The 27,153-nt window shown below is 28.9% G+C and overlaps 1 protein-coding gene across 1 annotated transcript; it reads right to left on the minus strand.

The window, feature by feature from the left end:
- LOC136080508 (carboxypeptidase A2-like) lies at positions 1 to 27,102 on the minus strand. Its single transcript, XM_065797263.1, has 11 exons — positions 26,532 to 27,102; positions 26,198 to 26,357; positions 24,065 to 26,087; positions 23,798 to 23,879; positions 23,487 to 23,711; positions 23,185 to 23,292; positions 6,102 to 6,209; positions 2,441 to 2,636; positions 2,040 to 2,251; positions 612 to 696; positions 1 to 536 (listed from the first exon to the last, which is right to left on the minus strand). Exons 3-11 carry the CDS (start codon positions 24,175 to 24,177, stop codon positions 352 to 354), a joined length of 1,314 nt encoding a protein of 437 aa, XP_065653335.1. The 5' UTR covers positions 24,178 to 26,087; positions 26,198 to 26,357; positions 26,532 to 27,102; the 3' UTR covers positions 1 to 351.
- Positions 27,103 to 27,153: the final 51 nt, after the last annotated feature.

The raw sequence follows: 27,153 nt of genomic DNA on the forward strand, positions 1-27,153 counted from the left end.
TTAAGTCAAAACCAATAATCTAAATATCGACTTGTTAAGTCAATTAATCTGAACATAATTTGATAAGTCAGTTAATCTAAACATCGTTAAAAGGTTTGTGCAGAATAAAACATACACACACATACAATATAAAACATACGCACACATTCAATATAAAACATACGCACACATACAAAATGGGATAAAATATTTAATTAAGAATAAAAAGAAAAAAAAAACAACAACTAAAATTTCCAAAATAAACCTAAACCGCTATTAGACATCGAATAAAAAACACCAGTTACAGTTATTAAAATAATTTTTCTAAATCTTTCATTTGATGCGACACGGCCAATATTCCGGCTGCAAATTTTATTTCATTTCAAGTGCTGCGGCCAAGAATCCTGCAGTAAACTCTTCTCCTGAGTAGCGAATCTCAGTAGGCGGTACAATAAAACCATTTGCAGCATTTCCTGATGGCCGTAATTCAGGAACGTAAGAGTAAATTACTCCTAAATTGTCATATGTCCAATCAATACTGCTACCTCCAACTGAATCTAAATATAACATAGCAATAATGACATCAACTGTATTAAAACAAACAAAGCAAAAAAAAAAAAAAATGTATTTACATAAAATTCTTGATGGAGGACCAACTTCAAAGCTTCTTCCAAATGTTCCCCGAACTGCCTTAGCAAACTCCTTGCCAACTCTTTCCTGAATTTATAAAATCAAATTTGTTATGCGAATTGTGTAAAATCAAATTTGTTATGTAAATTTATAAAATCAAATTAGTGGTGTAAAAATATGAATTTTAATCCATATTAACAAATTCCAATTGTTTATTATTATAATTATAATTTGTAATAATAAAAAGTACCAGAATGTTTTTCAACCTTTTTTAAGTATTATTTAGGTCTTGATTAGGTAGTATGCGTTTAAAATAAAACATCACTACATATATTTTAGAAAACTTTAATATTAAAAACATCAAGTTAGCATTCAGTTTAAAGGGAATTATAGTTATTATGTAGTCATCACTAAACATTTTTTTTTAAATTTTACTGTACCTGATAGAATGATTAAAATCCTAACATATCTAAACTTTACTCCAACCAACGACTAGATTTTCTAAGTCATAAATTTAAATAAGGTCGGCAATTTATCATCAACTTTAAACTATTTTGGTCAGCATAAAATTTTCAACACAAAGGTATAACAAATATAGAAACGAGATCTGCAAAAAACTGTTGACATCAGATATTTTTAGGTCGCCAATTAGGTCGGTATTTCTGAATGCAAACCCTAATTCCAAGAGCTGCTTAGTAGAACTCATGTTAATAGATTTAATTTTAGCTTAAAGTAAAACAAAAGTAAAAAATTAGGATTCAAAGTCAACAGAGTTGTAAAAAATATGTGAAAAGATTAAAGAAAGTACTGATGCCATAAAAAGTTATAACAATTAAATAGTCTGTCAGAATTATGGCAAAAGTTTTTAGAACAATAGCTAATATACAAAGCTGACACTGAATATGGCTTTAAATTATGCAGAGTCTTTTCCTTTAACTTATCAACCGTTTCATCTAAAATTTATTCAACAATGACAATCCACAACAACAAAACAAATTTCATAATACAAAAATAAGTTAAACATTGATTTAGAAAAAAATTAATGCCAACCAATGAGATTTAGCTTTTTTTTTTTTAATAATATAAGCTTATAAGCTTAAATTATTTAAATAATGAACATTTATAGCAGTTGATACCATTCCAGAAAGTTGGATTTTGTGTCTGTTAAAATGAAGTCATTGGCTAACCACAGCATTTATGTGGTAGTGATGTAGTGTTAATGTTTTAGTGTTGAAACTTGCTTTCTAAGAAATAGGCAAAACATTGAATTAAACAATATATATCAAGACAACCATATAAGCACCAAAGAAAGTCATAATTTCCAACAGATAACTTAATGCTCCAATTGGACTGCATGTTGCAACCATGTGCAAAAAAATTGCATGCATAAAAAGAACTGAACAATATATATATATCGTTTTAGAACTTACAATTTCATTGTAATCCTTTGGTAAATTGGTGGTATATCCAACTGGAGTGAGTAAAAGTTGGCTATAAGCATGAACATTCCAGTAGGATTTTAAACCTCCTGGCGAATTTTTAAGTTTACTTAAACTTTCAGAAAGTGCTTTAACGCATGGCTCACTAAATGGTTTTTTTCCTGGATAAATATCACTACATGCATTTGTACTAGTTCCAGGTCCTAAATATAAAAATGACATCTAAGTTAGCAAATATACTCTAAACTATAGAAAGCATCTGTATATTTTAATGATCTACAACTATCTTTTTTTTTTTTATGGCAAGATTATAAAATTTATTAATTTACTAAAACAAAATACATTAAAAAAAAAGTTTCAAAAGTTTAAAATTACTTATAAATTTTACTTACCTCCGAAGTTATTGTCCCAGTTTCTGTTAGGATCCACCCCACAACATCTAGTATTAGGTGAACAATTACTTCGAGTTTTTCGCCACAACCTTTCCCCAACATGGGTATATTCATATCCATCAACATTGACTACAGGCACAATATAAATATCATATTTTGTTAACACCTTTTCTGCATTTTGTATTGGTTGAAGAAGCTTAAAAAAATTTTTTCTCTGGTAAATTTAAACTTAATGAAACTTTTTTTTAACAAAAAAAATTACTCTAGTAAAACTTATAAAAAGATTACCATTTTAAAACGTTTTATTAAGACTGTAAAACTAAAACTAAAACTATAAGTAGTATTGCTGAAAATTTTATATAGATTATAATGTTTAAAATGTATAATATTTTACCATTTTAACAAACATAGAATCTAAAGAATACAAATTTTTTAATTATAATAGGGTGTGATGAGTTTAAAGAAGCAAAAAGAAGCCTATTTATGTAAAACCAATATAGAACTTTATCATCACTTATGCAGAAAGCAGGTAAATCAATGAAAAAATAAAGGACTGTAAGTAAAGTGCTAAAATATAAAATGACTTGTGAGGCCTTTATAAATGGCAACCTCAGATGCCAATATTTAAAAGAGAACAAGGCATTAGACTTTTCATCAGCTTTTGATCAATCAAGACTTACAGATGTACCCAACAGAGATGGTCAGATGTGGCCCAACAAAATTCAAATTACTCTTAATCAGATTAACTTTTCTCTAGTAACACTGCATCTAGTCAGAAAAAATCATTTGATTACAACTGATAATCATTTAGCTGTTGTAAACACTTAAGTTTATTTGTCAATAGAGTTTGAAGAACCAGCCCAAATATGACAACAGAATTTAATACAGGGACCAATAAGAGATTGGTCAAGGTAGAGAATACAATCAGGAGTAAGAAAATGTTGAGCATGATAAAGAGAAGCAACCTTAGCAGATGCTAACTTAGCAATCAATTATATATATGGTTTCCACTAGAGGTCAGTAGTGAACAATAATCCAAGAAGACATAAAGAAGAGGACTCAATGAGAGAGTTGCAATTCAATATTATATAGAAATGTAACAGTATTGCAATAGTTGTTTGCAGTAAATAACTAAGTTTTGTTGGAGTTAAAATACACAAGCCATTTCAAGCCCTTCAATTACAGAAGTGAGATCAGATTCGAGATTGGCTTCCTGCTCTAAGTGATCAAAATAAAAAGACTTTTTGTCAAGACAAGGGTATAAAGTTGAGTCATCAGCAAATAGAGTCAATTTAAGATTGTCAGAAAATTATTAACGTAGATAAGAAACAAAACAGGACAAAGGATAGAATCTTGGGGTACCTCAGAAGTTACTGAAAATAAAGAAGTGTGTTGGCCTTTAAGGATGACTTAAAGGCCAACACACTTCAATTTCTTTCAAAAACTTTCCTAGATACACCATATGAAACAAGGTTATGGAGAAGACCTGCATGCAAAACTTTATCAAAAGCTTTAGATATGTCAAGAGTAATAGTTTTGCTGGTTCCATCTAATGAACAATAAAATCTTTCAGTCACAGCAGTTAGTGAGTCGACCATAGAGCAAGAAGATCGAAAACCATATTAATTGACTGACAGTAAGTAATAACAGATAGAAGACTGATCGGATGATAGTTGGAGGGTTCAAAATGTTCTCCAGAGTTTTTAAAAGTTAAAACCAGAAATGCCTTTTTCCAGCAGGCAGGAAAACAAAACTCAGCCAAGCACTGATTAAATAGTTTAGAGAGAATTAAAGAGAGTTTTGAAGAACACTTTTGTAAGACTATGACAGGAGTGTTGTCTGGACCACAAACCATAGAGTTGTGAGTTAAATTGAAATATGACTTAAGAAATGGAAAATAAAGTGATTAGAATGTCTAACAATGGGTTAACCTATTTAACTGGAGTGGAAGGGAGAGTATGGCCATAAGATTCAAGAATCAAATTAAAAGTAAAGTACTTTGCAAATAGTTCAGCCTGATCCTTGGGAGAGGTAATAAGATTAGTAACATGAATGAGAGATGAAAGGTTAGACATACCTTTGTTAATGACCCTGTTAAAGATTTTCCAAAAGCCTCTAGAGCCTAACTTAAGATAAGATACAAGATTTAACAATTTGAAAAAAAATGGAGCTTAGTATCATACAGCACCTTTTTACATCGAGAGAGATGTTCTTTTAAAAAAGATGAAAAAATGATTAGGTATAGCAGCTGCACAAGAAGGTGAAGACTATGGAATAGAATGAGGTTTGAAATAGAACTGACAAGAAGGAATGAAAACTTCCATTCCTGCCTAAATCCAGGAGATTATGTAGGAGGCAGATTTATCAGCAGAGAGCAAAAAAACATCAGCTGAAGGACCGTCATTAAGAAAATCACAAAAAGAATTCCGCTTTAGGGTTGTAGTAAGTAGTGCAATGATAGGGTAAGTCCAGAGAAGAAGTACAAGATGAACGATTAATACTTGCTTCTCCGCGCAGCGGCCTTGTTCCTCAAGGTTCGTGTTTCGGAGTTATAGAGTTGAGAGAGGGTCATAACCACTATTAAGTAGCCTCCTCATCTGTAGTGGCCTTCTCGGCCTTGAGGAGGTGAATAACAAACAAAAAAAACAAAAAAATAAAAAATAGAGATGATTGCATCATCGGAACCAGCCAAAGGAGAATGAGGAGAGACTGAGCACAAGCTAGGGTCAGAGACAAGACAAAAATCAAGGAGTCCAGGTAAGGGATTAGGGTTGTCTGGAAAACAAGTTACAAAGTTAACTATCAGAGTAAAAGATTGAGAAATGCAGAAGTTATAGGCTTTAGTTCCAGCAGGGTCAGTGGTTTTAGAGCCAAGCCATACATTGTAATGAGCATTAAAGTCACCAATAACAACAATATTGGCAGAGAGATAAATAGAAAAGGCATTGTTAATTTGATCAGAAATTACATCTAAATGGTAGAAAAAGACTACCTATAAAAGAAAAGAATACATAGAAATATAGAAATATAAAGAATATATAGAAATAGATATAAAAAAAGAATATATAGAAAGATCGCCTTCACAGCTATAACAACAATGAAAACTGAGCCTTCTAAATTGTTTACTAATCTCATAAAAAATTGTCAATCAGTTGCCACTAAAACAAAGTTGCACTAAATTAAGTACTTGATGGCATTCACACTTTTTATTTGCTATGCAGCGACAACATACTTTTTACAATCATATGCTATACTCTTACTTTAGATTGCTACTTCAGCAATACTTCACAGAGTTGAAGTAGCAATTTAAAGCAGGGGTGTAATAAATCATCTAAATCTTTGCAGTACTTGAAAAAAAGCATATATTAAAGCTGCGACAAAACTTTTATAATTTCCTAATTTCATTGATTTACCTACAAATGTATTATGACATATATGATTTAAACTTTAACAAAATCAAGTAACTTTTATGAATTGAATAATAATTTTTTAATTAACAACCATAAAAATACAAATCTTTTAGACTATTGTGTCAAGGTGTCTTGACACAATAATCTAAAGGATTAGTAGCAGGAGTTTTCAAAATTTTTTAGAAATATTCAGTTGAATTTCAACAGAAAAATTAGCCAAATAAAAATAATTTTAAAAAAACATCACTTACAAGCTTTGCTAAATACATAACAGTTGCTGTAGCTATCCATTCTCTGGCGTGAATGCCTCCATCAACCCAAATTGCAGGCTTTATCGCAGGTCCTGATAGTCCACTTATCTAATAAAAATAATAATAGTTACAATTAGTGTTGCTATCGACTTTGACTAAAAGTTGACTCGTCTACTTTACACTGTGTCATAAATCGACCCTCAAGTTGAACTTTATCCAATTAAAAAAAAAAAAATGCTATCAAATATATATTTATTAGAATATTAAAAATTAAACATTTTAAAAATCCAAAAGTGCATTTTTAGACTAGGGGGGGGGGGGTCGAAAATCCTATTGAAAATATTAATAATAAGAGGGCAGAGGGGTCGTGGCCCCCAACTTGCCAAATTTTTAATATAAAATATAAATCTAGCATAAAATATGCAAATATATTTAAATTTTTTGTTTTATTAAATTTTTGATTGGTTTAATAAATTTTCTAAATCTTAAAATTGTATTATAATACTCATGGCATTGTTATAATTTGAGCAAATAAAAAATGAATATAAATAGTTATTGCTGTGTTTGCTGGGAAACAAAAACTAAAAAGAGTCTTATTGCAGTCCAAGATACTATTGAAAAATTGGTGCAGATGTATGTGCACTCTGGATACATGAAAGAAATTGCAGCCTATCCTTGTTCTATATGTGGAAATTTCAAAACTAATTTGTACATGCTTGCAAAAAGAAAGGAACCACCAACCAGATGGACACAGAAGATAGAAAAGGTTAGATTTAAGTTAATTGCATCTTTTAAAATGAAATTTTAAAATATCTGCTAAATTATAAAGATGTCAATTCTGTCATGAAAAGCTCAAATGTCAGCTCTGAACAATTATTATTTAGATTGATTGGATTTCTAAGAAGCGCAAGTCTGACATTATTACAATTGAGATTGATGAGGGCTCTTCTAGAAAACTCTCTAGAAAACACATTAGAGATCTGCTCTAAATGTCTGTCAATAATAGGTAATATAAACAGAAGATTTTAAAGTATTACATGATATTGGTATAGTCAAATTACCATCAACAATATTTATTTAGGCCGTGGCTTAGGGCACAAATGCTGCAAATTAACTGCTGTAAAAAACCTTACATCATTGGCATTGGAACAAGGTATGCACAGTGCAGAGCAGGTGGCTTCTTCAATAATCAAGGTAAAATTAACAAAGAAAAAGTAATTTCAGGTGATCTATTTTATTTAGCCACCTGCGGAAAACCGCAGATAATAAAAGTTGGTCATCCTGAGAACAAAGGAGACAGAAATCAAATCCAACAAACCTCTTTTGAAACATTCAAGCAACTTCGAATAAATCTTGATCTTTCAAACAGAGAAACTAGAAAACTGATTTCTACCCTTAACAAGGCCACAGGAAAGAGAGTTGTCCAGTCAGAAGTGACGAAGTTACTGTCAGATCTTGAATTAACTGTGAAAAATTATTACAGTGTTCAGTCCATGCAATTTGAAGTTAGGGATAAAAAGGTTGATAGGAACCTGGTTTTTGTAAAAGATTCTTCAGATTTTGTTATGAAAATTATAAGTGAAAGAGCGTTAAATCCTTATAATACCATTGTACGAGTTTCAATTGATGGAGGTGGAGGTTCATTGAAAATATGTGTTAACATCTTTGATGCAGATGAACTTAAAGTTAACAGTAATAGTATAAAAAACAGAAGTAAACATCGGGGATCTGACGAATATATTGGGTCTGGTGTGCAATGTATACAGTTTATTGCTATTGTTGAAGATGTTTCTGAAACATATCAGAACATAAAACAAATTTTAGATATTATCCAGCTAGACAGCCTGGGTTTTCATATTGCATAAGATTTAAAGTTGGTTAACATGAATATGGGTTTATCTGGGCATAGTGGCATCCATGCATGTTTATATTGTGAAAGTGAGAAGACTCTAAATGCAGAAACTCTAAGAATGTTTGGAAGCCTTGATCTTCATCTTTTAGAGTTTCAAGCAGCAGGAGAAAAAAAAAGAAACAGCACAGCTGTATAAAAATGTTATACGAAAAAGGCTTACTCATCTTGATGAAGATCCAGAAGTTAAAGCGATAAAAAAAATTCCTCCATCATTGTTACATATATTTATGAGTTTTATTAATGTTCTCACCGACCTAGTTTTTACTCTCTGGCCAAACTTTAATCAGTGGCTGTCTGGAAAATACATTCTCAGACATGGCTAGCATGGAGGAGGGTTTGATGGAGTGAACTGTAACAAGATATTGAATAGTCTTCAAGATCTAGAAGAGGAATTCCTAAATGATTGTTGACAGCTAATACCTATTATTACATGTTTCAAAGATTTAAAGTGTGTCGTTGATGACTGTTTCTGTGATTTCCTTAGTCCCAATGTCTAGAATTGCTAGATTGAAAGACTCATATAATTAACCTAATAGAGTTTTCAAAAGGCTATAATTGCACCTTATTCATAACATGGAAGGTCCACATCATGTTAGCGCATATTGTTTCTTTTTGTGAAGAAAATCAATGTGGTCTAGCCAGATTTGCAGAACAAACTGGAGAAGCTATTCACTCTAAGTTTAAACTAACTTGGGCAAGATACAAAAGAAATATAAGTCACAAAGACCACGGAGAGAACTTGCATAAGGCAGTTTCAGACTTCTCATCAAGACGAAGATAGTAACTTAAAGACAATATTAATTAACTTTATAAATACTATGCAGTAACTTAATTAAATAAAGATCTGTAAAAGTATTTAGCTTTATATAATTTTCTATAAAATTTGTCTTCTGCCTACAAATGACCGAGAGGCCAGATTTAGGTTCACTAAAATTAATGTTTGAAAAAAATAAAGATTAAAGATATATAAATTTAGCATAAAGTTATTAAAAAATAAAGTATATTTTGGTAAATAAAGTCATATATTATCATTATTATTCGAAAGAGTCATACAATGCCCCTTAAAATACGAGTTTTGGTACATTGCATGCAAAATTCTTGCATGCAAGGATTGCAGTGCATGCTTTTTTACGGGGAAGATGGAAGGGAGAGGGATGTAAACAAAAAATTTAAATATATTTCTATATTTTATGCTAGATTTATATTTTATATAAAAAATTTGGCAATTGGAGGGTCAAGGCCTCTGCCCTCTTATTATGAAGTTAGGGATAAAATATTTTCAATAGGATTTTGGACCCCTCCCCCAGTCTAAAAATGCACCCTTGGATTTTTAAAATGTTTAATTTTTAATATTCTAATAAATATATATTTAATGGCTTTTTTTTTTTAAGTAGGATAAAGTTCAACCTGAAGGTCGATTTATGACACTGTTTAATCGACTATGAATTTCCTAATAATTGAATTAACGTCGATTTAGTCAAATAATTATGTTAAAAATTTTTTTTCAATTTTTTCGATTTTTAACTTTTGTTTCTTTATTTAATAACTATACTATTATACTGTTTTTGTGAACTCTTTTTAAATTTTGTAAAATTCATTGCACGTTAGCAATATTTATACCTAGTTTAACTTTCGGTTATGTTATTATTTATTATTATTTTCTTTTTACGCTATGCTTTTGATTTTCATAAATACATTCAGATTGGGCCGTTCCAAACTTGCTCGGGTTTCTGGAGCAAAACTAAATTATGAAGCTCTAAAATCTAAATGCCATCTATTCAATAACATTATAAATATGATACAGACTTTTTATATTTAGCAAGCATTTTAGGCGGTTTCTAAATCATTGGAGTCTGGAAATAAATTGTTGTCGAAATAACCCTGCACTTATTTTGTTTTGCTTCATTTTTTTTTTTTTTTTTTAATGTTAAAAAATAAAAAGTCATGTGATGTTAAATTGTGATGTTAAAAAATAGAAAGCAAATATAAATTACTTTATTATTTTTATTGCAATTTATTTCGAAAAAAAAATTTATTTCCATATTTCGGCTAAATCGACTTTTAGTTGACTTATTCGATTTCAAAAATGTATTCATCGATTCTAGTTGACTTTAGAAAATATATTAGTCGATTTAGCTGACAGTCAAATTATTTAAAAGTTGTAACAACACTAAATACAATCAGTAATAACAACAATAATATTCATTAAAATAACAATAATAACAACTGTGATAATGACACTTCAAATGCAACAACTAAACAATCAGTTTAAATTTATGATAAAAGGAATTAATCATAGATAGTGAGTAGTAAGTTACAGAGATTGGTAATTGGCCAATACAAGGTCAAATTTTAATAAAACATTGCCGGGGCCGGGTTTGTGACGAGGGCTGCATAAATATTTGTACATTCTAAAGTATAATTTTTTAATTCAAAATTTGTGTTATATTTTGCATATATATGCATATACAAACACCATTATGATCAATATGATCATCATAACCATCATTACCATAATCAACATGATTATGATCATCATCATCGTCATCTTCATTATCATCATCATCATCATCATCATCATCATCATCATCATCATCATCATCATCATCATCATCATCATCATCATCATCATCAGGGTTTAGCATTCCTTTTTTGATGTTTTTCTAATTTAAACAATCCAGAGCATTTTCTTTACTAAAGCTCATTCATACAATATGTAAGGAACTCTTTTCAAGTTTTCTTACTTCTACCACTGCTATTTTCTCCTGAAGCTGCTACCTCTTTACATGCTGATACCTAAATCACTTTAATCTTTTCTAACAAATGTTGTTTGATACAATTTTTTTTCCTGATCTGTCTAAGATTATGCCTCCTTTTTTTGTCATGCCAAGGCAAATCTTAGACAGATCAAAAAGGAGGCAAAATCTTAAACAGATCAAATTTTGAGATTATTAAGTTATTTCTTTCTAGCTGTAGTATTAAAGTAAAGCTTTAAGGTCTACACTCTTCTTTATTTCAAGAAACTTTAAGTGTAACACAAGGTTCTAACTTTGCTTCTGTATTGTTTAAAGGATACAACTTGTTAAGTAAGAAGCCAAGCAAGATACAAAAACTGATTTTTAATGTAATTTTAATGGATTTAAATTGTAGATCAGTGGCACCAATTCAGCAAAAACTTAAATAAGGAGGAAGGGGAGGGGGGCAAATTGTGAAAACAAGTAGACTCTTCCCTCCTCCCATAACAAAATCATAACGTTGAGCAGCACAGTTTAAGTCTTCCATTTTTTTAGTTAACAAAATATCTGAACATAATCAATGTTAAAACTTTTGAATACTCAGATGATTATCAAACTCTAAGAGCATTCCTTCCTTCATCTCAATATAATGCACTAGTCCTAGATATACAAAAATGTCTTCAATACATATCTAAATGGATGAGTGAATCATTCTTATGTATAAACCAATCGAAAACAAAAACAGTATTTATGGCACCACCTAACATTCAAAAAAAAATTATTATTAAATGTCCTTTTATTAACAAGGAATGCATTAGATTTGTTTACTCGGCAAAAAGTTTAGGGGTGATACTTGACAATGAATTATCTTCACACAAAAAAACACCAACACCAACGTCATTAAATGAAACAAAATGAAGCAATCGTTTTGGTAATCGAGCATTATCCCACTATGGTCCTAAACTTTGGAATATACTTCCAAATATCACCGTGACGAAAAAACACAACTTTATATAAGAAAAAACCAAAATTATTTAATGATGGTAAACTATTCAACCAGAAAACTCTTGAATGTTAAATTATAATCTCTTGAACATTAATATTAAAAATTTTACTAATATAATAATTTGTTGCACCACTGAGCAAGTGTTTTGTCAACTTTATCCATTATTCTGGCAAAACACAGTAGTTATGGGTGACCATATGTATTTATTTATATTAATGATTACAAAATTAAAAGTTATGAAAGTTTCATTGCAACAACTGGTAACAATGTTGGAGCATTTTGGCAAAGTTATTTACTGAATCTTTAAGTTCCAGCAATTATATACTACTACGAATAGCACTATTCGTTAAGCAAATAGCTATTCGTTAAGCAAATAGTGCTGTTCGTTAAGCGAATAGTGCTGTTCGTTAAGCGAATAGTGCTGTTCGTTAAGCGAATAGTGCTGTTCGTTAAGCGAATAGTGCTGTTCGTTAAGCGAATAGTGCTGTTCGTTAAGCGAATAGTGCTGTTCGTTAAGCGAATAGTGCTGTTCGTTAAGCGAGTAGTGCTGTTCGTTAAGCGAATAGTGCTGTTCGTTAAGCGAATAGTGCTGTTCGTTAAGCGAATAGTGCTGTTCGTTAAGCGAATAGTGCTGTTCGTTAAGCGAATAGTGCTGTTCGTTAAGCGAATAGTGCTGTTCGTTAAGCGAATAGTGCTGTTCGTTAAGCGAATAGTGCTGTTCGTTAAGCGAATAGTGATGTTCGTTAAGCGAATAGTGCTGTTCGTTAAGCGAATAGTGCTGTTCGTTAAGCGAATAGTGCTGTTCGTTAAGCGAATAGTGCTGTTCGTTAAGCGAATAGTGCTGTTCGTTAAGCGAATAGTGCTGTTCGTTAAGCGAATAGTGCTGTTCGTTAAGCGAGTAGTGCTGTTCGTTAAGCGAATAGTGCTGTTCGTTAAGCGAATAGTGCTGTTCGTTAAGCGAATAGTGCTGTTCGTTAAGCGAATAGTGCTGTTCGTTAAGCGAATAGTGCTGTTCGTTAAGCGAATAGTGCTGTTCGTTAAGCGAATAGTGCTGTTCGTTAAGCGAATAGTGCTGTTCGTTAAGCGAGTAGTGCTGTTCGTTAAGCGAATAGTGCTGTTCGTTAAGCGAATAGTGCTGTTCGTTAAGCGAATAGTGCTGTTCGTTAAGCGAATAGTGCTGTTCGTTAAGCGAATAGTGCTGTTCGTTAAGCGAATAGTGCTGTTCGTTAAGCGAATAGTGCTGTTCGTTAAGCGAATAGTGCTATTCGTTAAGCGAATAGTGCTATTCGTTAAGCGAATAGTGCTATTCGTTAAGCGAATAGTGCTATTCGTTAAGCGAATAGTGCTATTCGTTAAGCGAATAGTGCTATTCGTTAAGCGAATAGTGCTATTCGTTAAGCGAAGAGTGCTATTCGTTAAGCGAATAGTGCTATTCGTTAAGCGAATAGTGCTATTCGTTAAGCGAAGAGTGCTATTCGTTAAGCGAAGAGTGCTGCTCGTTAAGCGAGTAGTACTATTCGTTAAACTTCATAACTGAGTTTAACAGATATTTGCTTTTCGACTTCGTTAAGCTTTGAAAAGCAAAGTAAAAAGAACTCCGCCGAAAAAATAATCTCACGTTAGTTACACAAAAACTGCTCAGTGCAACTAAGGCATAGAAAAAACAAACTCGTAAAAAAAAAAAGCCATTAATTTTAAACAAATCCGATTGCTTGTTAGTGCCAAACCGAACAACTTTATATTTATTGGTATTTAATTTATGCAAACAAAGAATTCGTAAATAATCGCAAAATATGAAGCGTCTGTTAGTTTTGCAGGAGATATATCTATATAGCAATAAAAATATGTTTAAGTGTTTTTTTGACATAATTTATGAACCTAATTACAAATTAATACATTTGTGTTGGTATATTTATAAAAAATATGCTACTTTTAAAAGTAGTTGGAATGAATTATATAATATATATTTTATTTTGCGCTGTGCTAACAGCAAAAAGTATTTATTATACACTATTGAAGCCATAATAGCTATTTGTATCGACTTAGTGTTCAAAGATATAATTGTTTTTATAACAATAAGTTAAAAGTAACTTATGTTACTGTTAAACTATTGTTATAAAAATAAAAGAAAGCGCATCTCAATTAAAGTTTACTACTGATATAAAAACGAAACAAGTTTGAAAATAAGGTAATTTGTTTATAAAGTTTACCGCCTCTGTTTTTTAATTGTTTACGCTTCTGAATAGATTAAATTATTTTTTTAAGATGGCAGAATAAGTCCCGAGTATTTTAAAAAATGATACTAAATACCGAAAACAGTTTTTTGAATGGGGCTAAAAGTTATAATTATTTATGCAATAACGACTTTTGTTGAAAAATCAACACTACCATAGTTTATCTGAATCTAACGAGACATTATTGTTAAACATACTCATTTAGGTGTGTTATTGAAAATAATAACTTCAATTTTCATAAAAAAATGGTTTTTCATGGATAATTTTCCCAAATAATGTCTGATTATAAATGTCAAGTTACATTCATTGAAAACAAACACCAATACGTGCTTTTATGAAAAAATTAAATCCATAGACTTATCTATAGCCGAGCCCCAAGGCACTTTATGTTGAAAACTACATCTTTTCCAAATAAAAATACTCTTGACGATTTGATGTAGTCGCATAACCTTTACCAGATTATAATAGTGGTTAAAATAATTCCATACATGCCAAATATGTCATACTTTTTGATGAAAAAACTTACATATAATGTAATTGAAAAAACTTATATTTTTGTTCGAAAAAACGTGTACCATGCCTTGGTTCCTTTGAGTGGTTTTGTTAATTAAAGTCATAAGTATGAGTTAAAAAACACATTTCATTGGTATAAAACAATCTTTGTCGGTATTTTGAGCTCGCAAATGCGAGATTAAAATACCGACAAATATGCCAATGAAGCACGACATCAAATTTACATATTGAATAGTAAAATCTGAAAAGCGTTCCTGTTAAAATGAATAAAACAAAGATTATATCTATAAAAGTTAAAGAATATTCATTTTTAATTCCATTTTTAACTTACGTTACACACGCAATAACTTTATCAAATATTTGCCTATTTAACTATAAATTAGAGTTTTAGCTATTTTGTATAAAAGCTGTTAGTCTAAAATAAACTAAACAATTTTGAGACTGGTTAAAAGAGGGCGAACTTATTACTGAAAATACCACTTAACTTATGTTACACGGAAAACAAGGTAAAAAAATTGCTTCAACTTTTAGGTCAGATTTCTGCGAATCAGTAAAGCGGTTTGTATTAGAAACTTTCACAAGATGTTCAGAATTCTATACCAATTTAAAGAATATATAAAAGTTTATCAGAGGTGGCCGGCTAATGAACATAAACTGGTTGTTTCGGTTTTATGTATTTAACTTACGTAACATCACTTACGTTACCGAGCGATTATTATCGTGGATTTTTTATATCTATTTTTAAGAGTTAGAATTACGTAACAAAACATCAGTTTCTTTATTAAATATTTTTATAATTCATTAAAAAAATTAACAAAGAAACTGGTGGCACTCTTCCTGAGTGATTTTTCATAACATTTGTTATGAAAAATTGTTTTCATAACGTAGTTATCAAATCGAAAACAGTTTACGCAAGACCAAGAGCAACTTTAAAAAATTATTTTAATATTACAACAGTTGTAAAAACTTCGACAAACCAAAGATTTTCTTATTTAAATGAATCAAATCTTACACTTCTTATGTTTATGTGTATTGCCTTATTTTCATTAGGTTGAAAAGTCTAGTAAGATATCTTTGACGTAAAAACTGCTGTCACAGTTTAGAAGACAGAGAGGGTTCAGGTATATGTGATCGTTTGTGGCAGGAGGGAAAGGGTTAAGAATTGACAAATATAGGGTGATGCGCTTTATGGGTAACTCCTCTTAATTGCATTTACTAACGTTTTGTTTTACTAAAACAAAAAAAAAGGTTCTAACTGATTTTTTTTTTATATTAGAAGAATAGCAAATTAATCTTTTTTTTAATGTCTAAATAAAAATATTTATATAATTTTTATTTTTATTTATTTATGTATATTTATATGTCAACCAAAATAAGAATGCATTAACAAATAAAAAACAATAATATAAATAATTTTAATTAACATTAAAAAAAAAGTAAAAGATTTTTTATCTAAATTCTTCTAATATAAAAAGTTTCAGATAGAGCCTTGTCAAACCAACGCAACGAAATAAGAATTACTTAATGACGTTAATTATATTTTGTTAAAGAAAATGCGCCAGAACTTTAGTAAATCCATGTAGTTTTAACTTACGTTGCACAAAATTAAAATAAAAGTGTGCTTTAACTAAGCATCGTTATTCAAAACTTTAAATGTAAAAACGTAACATTTAGTATTCCTTTCGCATATATTATTAAAAAACTTAAGTTTTTTAACTAAATTTCAGAAAAAACACAACTTTATCATGTTTTTGTTAACTTACGTTACACGAAAATTCCAAAAGTTCTTTTGTTATTTTCTTGAAATATATATATATATATATATATATATATATATATATATATATATATATATATATATATATATATATATATATATATATATATATATATATATATATATATTGTAAAGTATAATAACTGACCAACACCAATTTAAATACGTTAGCTCCATTTTCACGCTAAATTAATTCCGATTATGCAAATAAATTCATGGTTAAAATAACATTTTACTATGATTAAAAATGAGAAAAACTTTAACTTTCGAAAGCATAAAAATGACTTAAATAAATTAACTTTAGTACTAAAGGAATATTTTAAAAAAACTTTTTGTGTCTTAATCAATATTCTTTAACTAAAAGTTGACAAAAAAGGGAATAAAATTTGAAAAAAGAGAATTTGACCACTTACTCATTTTCCGCCGTGGAATTGCCCATATGTATAATCTATTATTTGATTTTTGTTAAAGACTTTCTTATTAATTAAGATTATCATTATAAAAAAGATATTTAACAAAGAGGTCTTTATATTCTAAGTATTTAATATGTTTTATTATTTATTTGACATTTTTATTTGGTAAAATTGTTAATTTAATATTTAACAAAAAAAGTTCCTTAAGAAATTTATTTTTTGCCGCACTATAACTAATAATTACCACAATGTGCTGTCTTATATTTGATTGAGCTATATGATGCTTCAGTCGAGTTTTAATTGATTACTCGTCCGCTTAAATCCCCGTTCAGATTTTGCATAGGTTTTAACTTGGTTGCTATGGTACTAAATTTTGCAGAGCAACAACTCATTTTTACATTTAGGTGTAAGACCCCTCAAAAATCATAAAAAAATCAAAATTTTTTTTCTGTAATTCTGAACTGAAGTGAAAAAGGTTCTAAAAAGTGTTTAAAATCATTATAAAAATAAATGAACTACTTTTTAAAAAGCTTTTCAGGATTATAATTAAATTGGAGAATGGAATGTCATTTTGTCCAAAAATCATAAAACTTTGGCTTCGTCCTCAACCATTATAGCCATGCCTGATAAACAATCAACTATTTTGATCCTTTTCAATGTTAAAAATAAACGTTTTTTAAAACAATTCCTTGTAGCCGTGGTTAAGAAATTTAAAAAGACTACGTTAATGTTGAAGAAAGATTCAAGATTCTTAGATCTAAGTAGTAAAATCATAGTTAAACTCAAGAAAAGCAGTTTAAATTGAAAATGGTTACAAGTATACACAATCAGACTTTTGAGAGACTCTCGGGAACTTTAGCATATATTTCAGCAAGCCATTGAGTTTTAAAATATTCTATTGATGATTTGGTTTAGTAAATAAGTTATACATTTTTAAAAAAAAGTCAAAGAAAATGACAACCAATAATCGGATTTCGCGGCACTCGTTCCTACAAGGGTAAAAAAGCGGGAAAAGTTTATGGAATGTACTCGACAGGAGAATTACTATCTTTAATTCTTGCTAGTAAATTAAAGTAGATTCAAGACATATGTTTGGCGCTGTCGTATGATGCCTGCGGTAATTTTGAATGTTAATCCCATGCACACTAAGCAAGGGTGATATCAATCTTTATATTGGGAGATGCATGCATTACTTGCATCTCTAATTACAGACAAATTTCCAAACATTCATGCTTTACTAAACTATTAGAACACATTATGCATAATAGACTGCATCTTTTTCTAGAAAATAATAATATTCAATTTATTCAATTATTCATCTTGTTAAAAATATTTTTTACACACTCTATGAGAATAAACAAATGTTAGGTGTATTTATTGATTTTAGCAAGGCACTTTTGATCTTTATATTCTTTTAAAATAACAAGGAAACTATGAGACATTAAAATATTAAATGGTTTCAAAACTGTTTATCAATTAGAAAGCGACACATTTCTTTTAGTTGCGGAGAAACAGAAAGTATGAAGATAACTAATGGGGTAACCCAAAAATTAAATTTAGGACCTTATTAGACTTTTATTTATTAACTTTTATTAATGATTTAAGCAAATCTTGTAATATATTAGACACCATTTTGTTTGCTGACCATACAAGCAATAAGTTTGTGCTTTATGCTTAGCATGGTATAAAAATAATGTTTAATTCAGGTAACATGAAACTCCTGAAACTTGCAGAATTGGCAAAACTACAGGTTTAGTGCGAATAAATAATTAAATAATCAACTAAATCAATTTAACTAAAACACAATAAACTTTCTTCAATTCCAGAATCAAAAAAAATAAATGAACTTGAAAAAAACAACGACGACAAAAAAATAATTGACGAGATATTTGAGGAAATTGGTAAAGGCAATGAAAAACCTATTAAAATAATAAGATTAAGAAACAAAAAAGACTCAAAAACTCCTCCGCCCATTATTGCAGTACTTCCTGAAAACAGCGAACGTAATAAAGTTTTACTTGCCGCTAGGGAATTACGCAAAAAGATAAAATATACAAACGTCTTCATTAATCCAGATATGACACTGGCCGAAAGGCAAATCGATTCTCAACTTAGAAAAGAAAGAAATAAGAAAAACCAAATTCTCCTTGAAAATGAACCAAACTCACCCTTTCGATGGTGCATTAGGCGCAACGAAGTCATCAAACTTAATTTCAGTAAACAAAAAATATAAAAAAACTATAAAAAATTGGATTAATTTTCAAATCATTAAAAAAGTTACTGAAATTAAATCCGTCAAAGCTATATACACAAACATCGACTCCTTCCTAAATAAACGCCACGAGCTCAAACAAATTGTAAACAATCTGAAACCCGAAATTATTTTTTTAACAGAAACTCTGCCTAAAAATAAAAAAATTGAAGTTAATGATCTGGAGTTTGCTATTGAAAATTACTTACTATATACAAATCACAAGAATAGTTCTTGCCGAAGAGGTTTAGCAACATTTATACATAACAAACTAAAGTCATCCCTAATAAACCTAGATATATTTCCATCTGAATCGCTCAGTTGTGAAATTGCAACGAAAACTTCTAAGTTATTGTTAAGTTTATATTACAGATCACCAAATAGTAACGATGAAAACACTAACTGCATAAATCAACACATTGCCAAACTTTCAAACAAATATCCAAACAAATATCCTTATTATAGGAGATTTTAACTACCCAGATATCATCTAGCAAAATCCAAAACAGCCTATTACAAATTCCTCTAAATCAATTAAATTTACTGAAAATATTCGTGATTCTTTTTTAACCCAACATATTTCAAATGCAACACACATCAGACAAAATCAAAATCCTTCTACAATTGACCTCTTATTTACTTCTGATAAAAACATGATCTCCTTTTTAACTCATCTAGCACCCATTGGCAAAAGTCATCATCAATTACTCTACTTTACTGTATCGATTGAATCTATTATAAATTTACCACAATACCATACAAAGCATTTATACACAAAAGGGAACTATAACAAAATTAATGAAGACCTTGCAAATATTAAACTCTGTCCAACATCCAACTCAGACCAACTATGGAGTATCTTTTTCAATAAACTTAAAACTACTATCAACAATAATATCCCAAAATCTAACTTTAATAATAAAAAACGCTCAAAGTGGATTGACTTTCAAATAATCAACGAACTTAAATTTAAACGAGAGAAATATCGTCAATATATATTGAACAGAAATGAAGAAACATACTCAACGCCGTTAATGCAAGTTCTCAAACTTTTTTGTCTTGTTTGTTCTCGGTGATAACAAACATATTTTTTTTCCGGTCTGCAACATTTGTTTTTAAACAATATGATATATTAAGTTTTAAAAGATATGTTAAGTTTAAACAATATCTATATATGTTGTTTAAAACTTAACATATCTTTTGCGATGGAGTATGAAAATATGTGTATATATTTTCTACAAAAAAATAAAAAATATGTATATTCAAATAAAAAATATATATTAATCTATGATAATTTAAAGACCGGAATTTTAGTTAAATAGTTTTATGGCATATAAAATAGGGATGGCTCATATCACAGTAATGTTTGAATTTTGAGCTTAGACTTTAAATAAACCTTAAGAGGTTTAACTTTAAAAGTCTAACTAGTCGTATGTCAATTTGTGTGTTCTTCACACTCATACTAATAAAAACTTTCATATAAAATGGAAAAAACAGATTTTAAACTTGAAATAACTATTTTTTTTCGACCTTTAATATGTTTGCAGACATATGACTGGTTAGAAATTAAACATATAACTTAAAACTTGTTTGAAAAAGTTGTTTTCTCAGTTTAATGTTTTATCTTCATTGAGAGCAGCACTATTTTATACCAAGATATGGTCCATCAACTATAAAGCAAAATTTTATGTCTAAACTTGAGTAATTAAAAAAAAATTTAACTTTGTTTGATTTTAGACAAACTAAAGCGCTAGGAGAAAAAAAAACTTTTTTTTCTAAAAATTATTCGGCTTAAAAAAATGCAGCGAAACATAACCTTATTATAAAAACGCAAAATTCGTGTATTTTCCAGTACATGCATTAACCGCGTTGAGTATAATGAGTACCGCATTTCACGAAACAAAGCAAAAACTGCGTGCTGAAAAGCAATTATTGAATTTGAAAAAAAACTGGCGAGAGACATAGACCAAAATCCAAAAGCATTTTACTCGTATGTCAAATCAAAAAAAAAAAAAAAAATAAAAAAAAAAAAAATAAAAAAAAATAAAAAAATAAATAAACAGAAAACAGTCATTTCTAGGTCATTTTTACTTGACAGAAACGTAACTTGGACAGATCATATACATTCTCTTGAAAGTAAAATCGCGAGACATATTGGCCTTCTTTATAAAGCGAGGCCTTTATTAAATCAATTATGTTTAAAAGTATTATATCTCTCCATTGTATATCTTTTCTACAGAAAGGTTTAGGTTTTATAAGAACCTTTAACGAATAATTTTAATAAATAATTCATTTTAATTCAACTTAAATTTTTTTCTCAGTTTCTATTTTGTACTTTGTCAATATTTGAACTGATTTTGATTAACTTTTTTTTTTTTTTTTTTGTCAATATACACTGCCATCCATAATTATTTGAACAGTCGTACTTTTCGATATAAGGTATCAAAATTTTACTTACTATTGAGAGAGAAACGTTAAGCAATGTCTACCTGAATTATACGTTATCATCTTATTTATTAGGTTTACAAAATAATTAATATAAAGTCCCATTAGATTAGTTCATAATTTACTTGCCTTTTAATTAACATTAGCGGGAATGACCGCTATACATATTCTTGGCTTTCTAATTAGCGACCTATCCAGTTTGTCGAAGTCAACATTATGCTACTAACTAATAAGTTTTTTCCACAGCTTATTCATCATTAGGCATTAGTTTTTGACATTACTTATAATTCCTTCCATAAAAATCCGATAGGAGAAAGATCTTGTGATTAGAGAGGCTAAATCATTTATTCAATATTTAATCCTTCTCGAACTCAATTAAATAACTTATACAGTTTTTTCTAAAAATATGTTTCAGATTTAAGTTTTTAGTCATTTTCTTCTAGAAAAATAAATGGCTTTCCATCTTTCCGAAGGTGTAGCATGATTTTTTTAGTATTCAATTAACTCATCTTTCCGAAGGTGTAATATGATTATTTTAGTGTTCAATTAAACTGCTTTTGTCATCACTCCCTTTACTTTTACAAAGTCACATGCGACATTCCAACCAAAATAGCCCCACACCTTAACACTATATCAACAATGTTTTTCAGTCAATAATACTCACAATTTTATCATACATTTAACGATTTACTTTTCCAGACAAAAAATCTTATCTTAAAACCAAAGATTCAAAACTTTGAATATATTATATATATATATATATATATATATATATATATATATATATATATATATATATATATATATATATATATATATATATATATATATATATATATATATATATATATATATATATATATATATTGGATTCTTCCTGATGAGGCTACTGATGGCGAAACAAAATGTTGAAGAAAATTAGATAAGTGTTTTTACTAATTTAATTTATTATTACTCTGTTTATTAAGAACATTGAGCACTATCTTCTATTTGTAGAATACACTAACATAATTTACATATATATATATATATATATATATATATATATATATATATATATATATATATATATATATATATATATATATATATATATATATATATATATATATATATATATATATATATATACATATGTATATACATTCCATTTTTTACATATATTCTTTATATTGGATAAAACTTGAGATAAAACATGAGATAAAACTTCCTAGCCACCCCAACCTTTTTTTTAATCTAGCACTAATCTACATATCTTGACATCAATTGAACTAAATTCTGATGATACCTTTTTTTACAACATTCCAAATTTTGCATTATCAAATTATTTTTTTTGTTATGCTTTTAAGACTTTGTTTTTTAAACTACAAAAGTAAACTTTTATCACCTCTAATAGATAAAACATTTTTTATAGCTTTGTTTAAAAATAAGATAAAAATGTCGATGAAAAGACAATTATATGCAATAAAATGAAAAAAATCACCTCTATCACCTCTAAATCTCTCTACCACCTAGATTAAAAAAAAAATAAATTTTTTTTTTAATCTAGCACTAATCTACAAATCTTGACATCAATTGAACTAAATTCTGATGGTACCCATTTTTTACAACATTCCAAATTTCGCATTATCAAGTTATTTTTTTTTGTTATGCTTTTAAGACTTTGTTTTTTAAACTACAAAAGTAAACTTTTATCACCTCTAATAGATAAAACATTTTTTATAGCTTTGTTTAAAAATAAGATGAAAATGTCAATGAAAAGACAATTATATGCAATAAAATGAATAAAATAAAAACCTTGATTCCATTGATTTTTCTTCTTTCAAATGAGGTTCCCATTTGAAATTTGGTGACTTTAGCGTGATTGTAATTTCTACTTGCAAACTGTGTTAATTGCGCATCAATCTATTTTTAATAAGAAACTATGCTTATATATTTTACCAGTTAATATATATTTACAGATAAAGTATTTCAATAATATTTTTATAAAGTTGTAAAGACTCATTAAAAAAAATCTAGATCGCCAAAGAGCTTCAAATTTTAATTATTTTAATCAATGCAACTAAGAACGAAACAGAAAAAAAGAAAAGAAAACTTACATCAAAATATCTATTAAATTTATCGAAAGAGTACACTCCAGTATTATACGAGAAGAGCTGGTTAAAAGTTTGTTCTTGGTTTATCACTTTCTCTAAATCTTCAATGGTTATGGTAAAGTTTATGGCTTTTTGTTGTAAGACCTCTGTCACACTTTCCACATCAGTTGCTCGGACATGAATATCTGTCATCCGACCAACTCCTTTTGGATTGCTCCAAACGTCTAGCTATATACAACACTACATTTTAAATTTATAACAATAAAAACTAGCGAATAATTGTAACACACAAACAACACCCAATTGTTACGGACCTTTGTTAAAGTAGATTCGACCCATGAATGTAACCAATCAGATTCTTCAGCAGTCTTGGGAATTATTCGAAAAACTTTATCTCTAGTTAATTATAAAATTGAAATCTTATGAATGTTTTTTTTTTCTTTAAATATAAAAACCGAAAAAAAACCCGTTAAAAGTTATATAAAATATTAATTCTATATAGATAAAATTAAAAGTATGATAAAAATAAATAAAATTTCTAATTTACACAAAATATACCAAAATTTTTTTAAAAAAGTTACCCATAGTAATGAACTCGTTCCGAGTAAACTAAACCCAACAAGAAAATGCATGCTACAACAAGCTGTTGCATTTTTAAGTATTTTGTTGTAACAAATAGTAGCACTTGAACCATTTAATACACTCATTTTACATTTATACGCATTTTAAATATTTTACAAATACAGCCTGATAAGGTGTGTTAATATTTAGTTTAATGTGTCGCTTTACGTTTTTATATTATCAGCTGATAACTGGAATCACCCAATAGCCAATCAAATATTTGACAAAACAGAGTAGTCATTTTTGGATTTGACCTTTATGAATATTGAATACTTTTGTTATAAAAAGTTTATTACCTTAAATTATAGTATAAAATAATAGTCAATAGCAAAAAAAAAAATTTTTTTTAAATTGCACCGGATTTGAAAAATTCAAACCCGGCCACCGCCAACTCAGCTTGAGCAGTGCTTCAGTACGAAAAAATATTGGTCAATAAAAGACGTTACTTTGGATTAGCCATTATAACTATTTATGGCTGTTTCTATACTAAACCCAAAATATCTTCGGATATAAAAGCGTTGTATAGAAAAATACATCATGAAATTTAAGATAAAAAAATAAAAATAAAAAAATGAATAAAAGATATATACTTATATACGAAGTTGCTGTATACAAAAGCATTTGATTGTTGCACCAATATAAAAAAGCAGCGAAACGGATTTCGAGCAACTTTCTTTATTTGTTAGGTTCCACAAAATTCAATGATTTATTTAAAATCAATACAGTTGCACCTGAAACTCGATAATATTTGGCGGTCAAAAACCAAAACCAGAAAAATCAATCAGATATTGTTACTCCGACCTGTTTCCAAAAAAAATAAAACATAAACTTCGATTTTGGACATATCTAAATTTCAATTATCAATTAAGTCCTTCAATTCATGTTGCGTCATTAAAAATGCTTTTCTCAATGCTTTGCCAGTGTAACAAAACGAGTTAACTTTCCATAAAATAAACTTCCGGTTAAATATTTTCACTGCTCAGTTAATCTTTTTTAAAACAAACTAGTTTTAGGAGTAACAAGATTTTAAAATATGACGAATTTAATAAATTGGCGGTTTAAATTTTTCAAACCCATACCGAGAAATATCTTTTAACAAAGACTCTTATTTAGGCCAGCAATTGTTTGCTAGAACAGTGAAGCAATTAATTGTGGAAAACAAGACCGTCTATTTGTGGAAAACCAGACCGTCTATTTGTGGAAAACAAGACCGTCTATTTGTGGAAAACCAGACCGTCTATTTGTGGAAAACAAGGCACCTATCATAGCCTAGCTAGCAAGCTTACATTGGCCCAAGGTTGGGCCAATGCATGGTGATATATTGGCCTAACGTTGAAATTCGATGTTGGCCCAATGCAGGTTTGATCATTGGTTAGGCATTGGCCTAACGTTGTGTACAACATTGGCCCAATGTTATATACAGCTTTTACCCAACGTTGGCCCAACGTTGTATACAACATTGGCCTAACGTTGTATACAACATTGGCCCAATATCGTTTGTAACATTGGGCCAATATTGTATAAAACGTTATGCAAATGTTGTTATAAATTAGCTATATACTGAATTTCAACAACATATTTTGTACATCAGTCTAACATTTTATGCAACACTAGATGTTGTTACAAATAGATGATTTGCATCGCTACATTGAAATTTATAGAGAAATAAAAACAAAAATGTATGATACAAGTATAAAAATTTATTTATTCAATTTATATAATTTTTCTGTTAAATATAAATATTGCAAACACTAAATATAAGCAAAAACTAACGCATTGAGTTTTAAATAAAAAAACTCCCTATAAAATTTATGAAGTTTCGATAATGACTGAGCTACTTGCTATTGAATTATGTTTAGCTACCCTTAGTGCCCAAGACTATCTTGATATTAGCTAATGATATTTGGTGCCCAAGACTCATCTTTTCTTTCACCATCTCTATCACATGCTTGCATAAGCCATGCTTATTTGACTTCACAGTTTCTGCAAAAAAAATCTTGTTTGTTTAATTATGCACCAAAGAAACAACAAATTGAAAGTAATTGTGTATTGCAAAATTGAAGCTGAAAAAATAATTTTTCTAAACCACTTACCAATAGCAACATATGCAATCAACATTTTTCCTATTCCAATTTTTTTTTCTCTCCCTGCATAGTTTAATTATACAGCTAGGCCATTTAAAAAAACTAATCTTAGTAAATAGCATATACAATATCCTTCTTCTTTAACTCCAATTTGTCTCAAATATTTAACCTGCAAATATATACAACCTTGCAATAATGAAAGTTACTGTTACTTTTGGTTAGACTTAAATTAATATAAAATCGCATTTACAAAAAACCTTCAAAGAATATCTTGTTTTAAGTACAAAATTTGTATAAAGATATCATACAAAATGCATAAACGGATCGTAAAAAAAATATTTACCATATGCTTAAGTATTTTCCTGTCTTTTAATTTTTCTTCTAGAGTACTTAAACTCTCTACTGCTTTTAGTGGCAATGACACTCTGTATCATCAGGCAAATCATTAATTGGCATATCTTTGTTACTCTTTCCAATTAAGCATAAAATTAAATTTGCTGTGTTTTGTAGTTCACCAAGTTGCACATCAATGCTTGCCAATTGTGTCAATAATACCTGCATATCTTTAGTGGATACAATTTTATCTTGAAACAATAAAGTTAATAGTATTCTTAAGAAACTATACAACAAATTACATACAACATTTTATAACAACAATAAATTACATTCAACATTTTATAACAACAATAAATTACTTTCAACATTTAGAATTTATGAAAGTAAATATAACAATCACCAACAAAGCAAATAAAATTAAAGACAGAGGGCCAAATTTTTAATGATAAAAAAATACACTTTCTAATAGATTCATAATATTTTTATGAATTATAGAATTTGCTGGTGCGCATTTAATTTCTGGCACTGACACAAAACAATTCTTGTTAACGTTTGAGATACAGACTGCATTGTAAAACAAAAAAATTCATGTTAAAACAACGTTTGTAAATAATTTTTTTTAAAAATTT

This window comes from Hydra vulgaris, chromosome 05 (genome assembly GCF_038396675.1).
Source record: "Hydra vulgaris chromosome 05, alternate assembly HydraT2T_AEP".
Lineage (NCBI taxonomy): Eukaryota > Metazoa > Cnidaria > Hydrozoa > Anthoathecata > Hydridae > Hydra > Hydra vulgaris.